The sequence below is a fragment of the Solanum pennellii genome, chromosome 1, assembly GCF_001406875.1.
Source record: "Solanum pennellii chromosome 1, SPENNV200".
NCBI classification, from domain to species: Eukaryota; Viridiplantae; Streptophyta; class Magnoliopsida; order Solanales; family Solanaceae; genus Solanum; species Solanum pennellii.
The window spans coordinates 49138739-49145172 of record NC_028637.1 but is presented as its reverse complement, the minus strand read 5'-3'; the positions used below and the strand labels follow the sequence as shown (position 1 = coordinate 49145172).

The following is a 6434-nucleotide window of genomic DNA, read 5'->3' as shown; positions in this document are numbered from 1 at the left end:
GAGACATAATGGTTCGCGATGTCCCTGCGTCACAGGTCAAAAATTGGCCTTTACGTGATGGCTCCGCGTCGCGCAGCCACTTCAAGATCTAGGCTGCCCGACAGTTTCACTGGCCTATGTTTGGGTCCTTCTCGGGGACCCTTAAGATGGTCCCCGTGGCGTCGTTCTCGGACGTTTCAACCCTTTACATGTCAGGATATGTATAGTAACTATCTATACTCAATTTCACCCTCAAACCATCTTCCAAAACTCCACTACAAAACACTATGACACACTTCCAAACTTTATATATTGACTTCGACTAGTTTCCGTACGTCTTGGACGTTTGACCTCTGTTGATACCCAATTATGACCCTCTCCGATAGGAATTAATTCATGAGCTTCTTAAATTTTTCAAGCAACTTAAAATAATTAGTTTTATCAAAATAATAATAATATAAAGTTTGCGTTATTTTGAATAGTTTTGTCATTTTTTATAACTTTTAGATAATATATATATTTTACATAATTACGTATATAATTAGTATATTTTATGATTATTCAAAAACCATCTCAAGAATATTTTAATTTTAGTAAGTATCCTATTAAACTAGTTTAGTTTTAAATTATAATTATTTTTTTATCACTAGTTTACAATCAAAATTATTTTTTTAAATTAGAAAGCTCGTTAATTAATTAATATTAATTCGTCTTATTTAAGATTTAACTGAATTTGCAAATTAAATATGATTTGGCTAATTTATGAATTTACTTAGCTATATCTCACTTTAAATCCACCAAAAGATCTTAGTTTTGGGTTATTCTTGCAAATTCCCTTTAATTCCCTTTCCAACCCATTTTTTTTATTTCCCAGCCCGTTTTCCCTTTCCCAGGCCCAATTTTTTTTTTAACTCAGCAGCCCATCCCAATGACCTTCCCTTGCAGGCCCAACTATACGTCTTTTCCCAGGCTTCTTTTTATTTCTCAGCAGCCCATCCCAATGACCTTCACTTCCAAGCCCAATTCCATTTCCTCTCTTCAGCTCCAAATTCCCCATTCCCAACACAGCAAGCCAAAATATCCGACCCGATTCCACCTTGTTTCTTCCTCACGTTGAAATTCCAGAAAATTGGGGAAGAAATCCAGTACGCCAACGTCTTCTTCCCCATAAATCAAGCAACAAATCATGGTTGACCAAACTTGAAAATCGTGCCAACAGTACCATCCCATCACCATCGCCGTAATTTCCAGCGAGAAGTGGCATCCGACAGTACCCTTTGTACGTCTTCTTCTTCTTTTCCTCAAACTCGGATGGTTCTAGCTCCAAACGGTGCTACAANAGGTGCTACAGTAATATCGTCGTCCTTCTCGTCCCTTTTCCCCGTTTTACAGATTTTCAGAATAAAGATACAACTCCCCCATGCCTTTTACTGTTGATCATGAAAAGGAGCAAAACATAATAATCTCAAACTCTTTCTTTCAAAAATCCAATGGATTTCCCACCAAAATTTATATGTTCTTCCCCTTTAAATAGTTCCCATGCTCAAGGGATTGAGAGAGGCCGAGGAGTTGAGTTTTGAAGCGATAATTACTTTACACTAGAAAGTTTCAAGCGAATCTCTAAAATATAGTTTGCAGCTGGTTTTGAACTTCTTGGTTGTATATTTGTACTTGAATCTTGTGGTAGAAGAATCATTGCTCTCAAGCTCATTGCCGTCTCGAGTTCGCTGCTCCGAAGAAGGTAATCGCCTTATTTAAAGCTTTCTTCATCCCTTTCTATCTTAGCATGATATTTCGATATTGAAATCACTATTGTTTATTGTTGCATTGTTATCAGTCGAGTTTCCTTTGTCTTTGCTATTGTTGCTTCAGTTTATTTTTCTCGAATTTACTGTTTCATGTTGTAATAAGTTTTTTTTTGCTTCTTTCTGTATGGCTGTCTTGGACTCTTTTGGTGATTTTAGTTGTTCCTAATAAGATCAAGACAGCCGCAAATTGATTTTGCTTCTCTGTTTATAAGGTTACTTGTTCAGTTTTTCTTTTGTATGGAAGAATTCATTGCTTTATCTCGAATGGCTTTCAATGGTGCGTATTGTTATAGAGCCATATTAGTTGTTTGTTTGTTTTATTTTCGTATGGTTACGCAAGTTCATAGATAATCTGTTTGCTTCAAATATCTTGTTTATTTCCAAGTTATTTAGTGTATCGCTTTGAGATGAGATCGTATCTTGTGATTGCATTAACCTTTATGAAATTCGATGAAGTAGCAGTAGCTCATTTTTGGACTATGATGCCACATCTTAGCCTACTTTGCATTTGATATTACTACTTATTGTTAAAACTAGTGAGAGTCTAAGTTGCCTTGGTCTTGATAAGATGACTCTTTTGTGCTAGTTTCTAGTTCATTTATCTTGCTTAAATCTGCTCACTGTTTTCTTTAGCAAATGCTTCCAGTTGAACTTCTCATTTTGCTCTTAAAAGGAAGTATCTACCATGCTTTGATCTTTGTGAATGTATGTCATGTTTGGAGTTAGTTTGCCATGAGTGCTGCCATGTTTATTTCCTGGACGGGAGGGGCTCATAAGTGCATTATATGTTGCTGCTTGTTGTTTTGCTTTTTATGAGATTTTGCAAGCTTATTGTTTAGTTCACATGAGTTTTATTTTGGAATCATCATGTTCCAGCCTAACTCAAAATTGTAAAGGGGTGTGCATGTCTTTCTTATTTTCTGTTTTACACAAGATTTGTTTGGTTGTGTTATCATTTCAAATGCTAATTTATTTTCGTTTGATTGCATATGAAAATTCCTCTCGAGTCCGTTTTGGAACTCCATTTTCCTCCTTGCATCCTTCATTTGAGCCATGAAAGCTCAAAACACCTTTTCGAGTCACAGAGCCCTCATAACCGGCGTACAGGTCGGAAGAACCAGCAAATGTGTTGCTGAAAAATCAAATCTGCAGATTTGAGCAGCAGTATACATATTGTATAAATTCGTTATACACTGATATACAGGTTCATGGCAGCAAAAATGCAGACAAAAATGTGAAATATAGAGATGAGGTAAAATGCAGGTGTTTGGAAGCAGAAGATACACGCAGAGAGCTGATATATACGTCAATATACAACGATATACAGTCTAGGTATACAAAAACGGGATTGGGTTAAAACCCAGAACTTACAGCGAAATTGGCCCAAGAAAGGGCCCAATTTCATTGTCTCTTTCACTCTCCTAATTATTTTGATTATGTTGACTAATTTCGTTTAGCTCTAACTTTAGAATTGATAATTAACTTACTTAAATCCCCAAAAGATGAATTATTTTTATGTTGACTTACTATATAAACATCTTTTACAATAATTTATTTTTATGTCAAGTATATGAGTAAGATTAATATCTTTCGTTAAGTCAAACCTATGTTCTTAAAAGATATATATTCTTTAATGATTTTCGCTTAACCATTTTATTATTTTAAAAAATATTATTTTAAGTTAGGTGAATCTTTTATTCTTCCATTAATTAAATAATGGGTTTTCATTCTTAAATTAATGAATTTGGGCTTGAGTTATTATCTTTTTAAAGTGATGAAAAAAAAATTTTGTTTGGTTAAATTCTATTTACTTATAATTAATTCATATAAAAAAAAACTTTAATTAAAGTTCCATTTTGTTATAAAATAAAAAATAAAAATAAAAATTGATATTTGTTTAAATGTTTTCTTAAAGTTGATCGAATATTGTTAATTATTATATTAAATCATGTTTCTAAGATAAATAAATAAAATAAAATTAACCTAAGTCATAGGATAACCGCGTGTTAGCGGGTGCTTCAAATGCCTTAAAAACCTTCTTGAAGCATAAATAAGAACTTCTTACCCGTTTTCTGCAAATTTATTAAGATTTAATCTGTTAAAATCTTTTTAAATCAAGTTTTCTTAATTTCTTTAAAAAATTAAGTTGTGACTCTTTCTAAATATTCTTCTAAATCGTTTTATACTTAGAACATTTCAAAAAGTGATTTTTTCTAAGGATAGATAAATTACGGCATAACAGAAATGGCGACTCCGCTGGGGATTTAATAGGTTCTAACCATAATAGACTTAGGTTAATTATTAATGTTTTTGGCATATGCTTATTTGTTTGCTTATATTACATGCCTAATGCCTTATTTTTATGCTTGTGTGATATAAACTGTTTATCTGTTATTATTTTCATCAATTGTATATTTATATTGCTTATAAACTGTCATTCCGTTCATATTTCTCCACTTATTGGAAATTCACATTATCACACGTACACGCGAGGTGTGCTTTGTGCACCCGCAAACTTCTTTCAAAGTTCCTAAAGTTAGGAGAGTTGGTATATGCGCGGGGTGTCCAGATCTTTTCCGCGTAACCGAGTAGCCTTCTCACTCGAGTTGTCCACTCGGGAACCTTGTGTCTAGAAAGCCAAATCTTAGAAAACATAAGATAGAGCTAAACCACCCCTCAATTTAAGTCATGCATGCATATGCCTTAGATGGATCGATCAAGGGTATCGATTCAACATTTAAGAAGTCCACCCTTACGTCAATGGGTTTCACGACCCAACGACCAACGAACATGTTTTGTGCAACGTGATAATGATAGACGGATCCAAGCCTAAATTTGACATAGTGAGTTTGGATGTCATATGTTTATTTTATTTTATTTTTAAATTTGCAGATGAATTCAGTCCCTCAAGTGCCCAAAATTAGGATGGTCGAGGGTTTTCCGTACAAATTGAAAACCTGGTGGGAGAATTTTACTCCAAGTGAAAAATTAGCAATTGCAAAAAGGTTGGGGTGCCTCCCTATGCTATTCAAGGTTAACCCTGACAAACATATGATTAGAGCGTGGATTCAGTTTTGGGATCTAGACCATGTTGTGTTCACGTTCAAAGACTTTGAACTAACACCTACATTGGAGGAAATATATTATTTTACCAGTTTGAAGTATCGAGGAAAAGGTCAAATTATTCCTCACAGTCAATCAGGGAAGAAATTTCTTCGCTACTTAGGACTGAAAAATGAAAAGAAACTTCGATGCTTCGAACATAATTGGTTTCTCTGGACTACTTATATGAAAGGTATGGACGCTCAAATAGTTACAATGTTTAGAAAGGAATTCTCTTGCACTCTTGTTCATTGGCAAGCTAGACGCCCTATCGCATTTACTGTGGCTTTACTAGGAACTTTAGTGTTTCCACGAGAACATGGTCATATCAGCACATGCATATGTTCAGTGGCTCGTGTACTTTTTGAAAGTGTTAATGGCGAAGAGCTCACTCTAGTTCCCATGATTTTAGCAGAAATATTTCGAGCTCTTGGGAAATGTAAAAGAGGGGAAGCAAACTTCTTTGAAGGTTGCAACCTTCTTTTACAAGTGTGGGCACTCGAACATTTTCACAAGCATAAAAATATGGATGACATATGCTTTAGCAACGTAAATCATATTGACAGTTTTTTCTACAGGACAAAAATGTTTGTATCTCCGGTTGGTACTGATGATTGGTATGAATATCTGACCTCCTGTACCAGTGACCAAATTCAGTGGAAATATCCATTACTCTCGCATTCCCCGCCATATATCAGATGCAAGAGGTCCTACTATATCGAGCTTATTGGGTTAAAGGGTCTCCAACCTTATGCTCCGGTGCGCGTACTTCAACAATTTGGTCGAGGACAAGTAATCCCTCTTCGAGCCAACATGAGTGTTTCTGAAGTTTCCTTCGGACCAAACTTTGAAGTTCTTAGAGATAGAGAGATACATCATGAATGGAACAATATTCTCACGATGGATATAGGAATGGGTCCCGAAAGAGAAATTCCAGAATATCAGGTGTGGCTTCGAGAAGATCGCAACAGCATGAGTCCAGAAGGCGAACAAGGTTTTGAGGATATTGGGACGACGATCTGGATAAGGCCTTCTCATCTCGGAACGAAAGCGGTCACCCCTGAAATGTGGGCTCAAATGGAAAGTATAATGCAATATTTGGATAATGCTAGAGCAGGGCCTAACAACGTGGAAGCGTCATCATCACTTCCTCCACCGGCATGATTGATAACAACATCCAAGCTGAATCTTAGTTTTGTCCTTATTTTGTGTCATTTTTATGTTATACCATTTTATTGGTATTTAATGGTTATTTTTGTCTTTGTGTTCCAAACTCGAGTTGTCACAAATTAATGGCTTGGATCAATCTATCATAATCACATTATGTTTGACGTTTAGGCCTACCTTTGACATAAAAAGGTCACAAATCTAGGACGCGATATAAATTATTTGTGTATTGCTTGATATAATTGTTGTGTGTTGTGATGTGCTGTTTTGTCTAAAGTAGAATTAATCCACTATTATATTTAGAGCACCCTAAGCATATATTAAAATTCACAACAATAAAGTCCGTCCAAATCATTCTTGAAGTGTCGTTCGAGTTTC

General features: G+C 35.2%; 1 protein-coding gene across 1 annotated transcript; it reads left to right on the top strand.

The window, feature by feature from the left end:
• The first annotated feature begins 1317 nt into the window (after positions 1-1317).
• LOC107009842 lies at positions 1318-6141 on the top strand. The gene is made up of 2 exons (XM_027913040.1): positions 1318-1720; positions 4680-6141. Exon 2 carries the CDS (start codon positions 4680-4682, stop codon positions 6051-6053), a length of 1374 nt encoding a protein of 457 aa, XP_027768841.1. The 5' UTR covers positions 1318-1720; the 3' UTR covers positions 6054-6141.
• Positions 6142-6434: the final 293 nt, after the last annotated feature.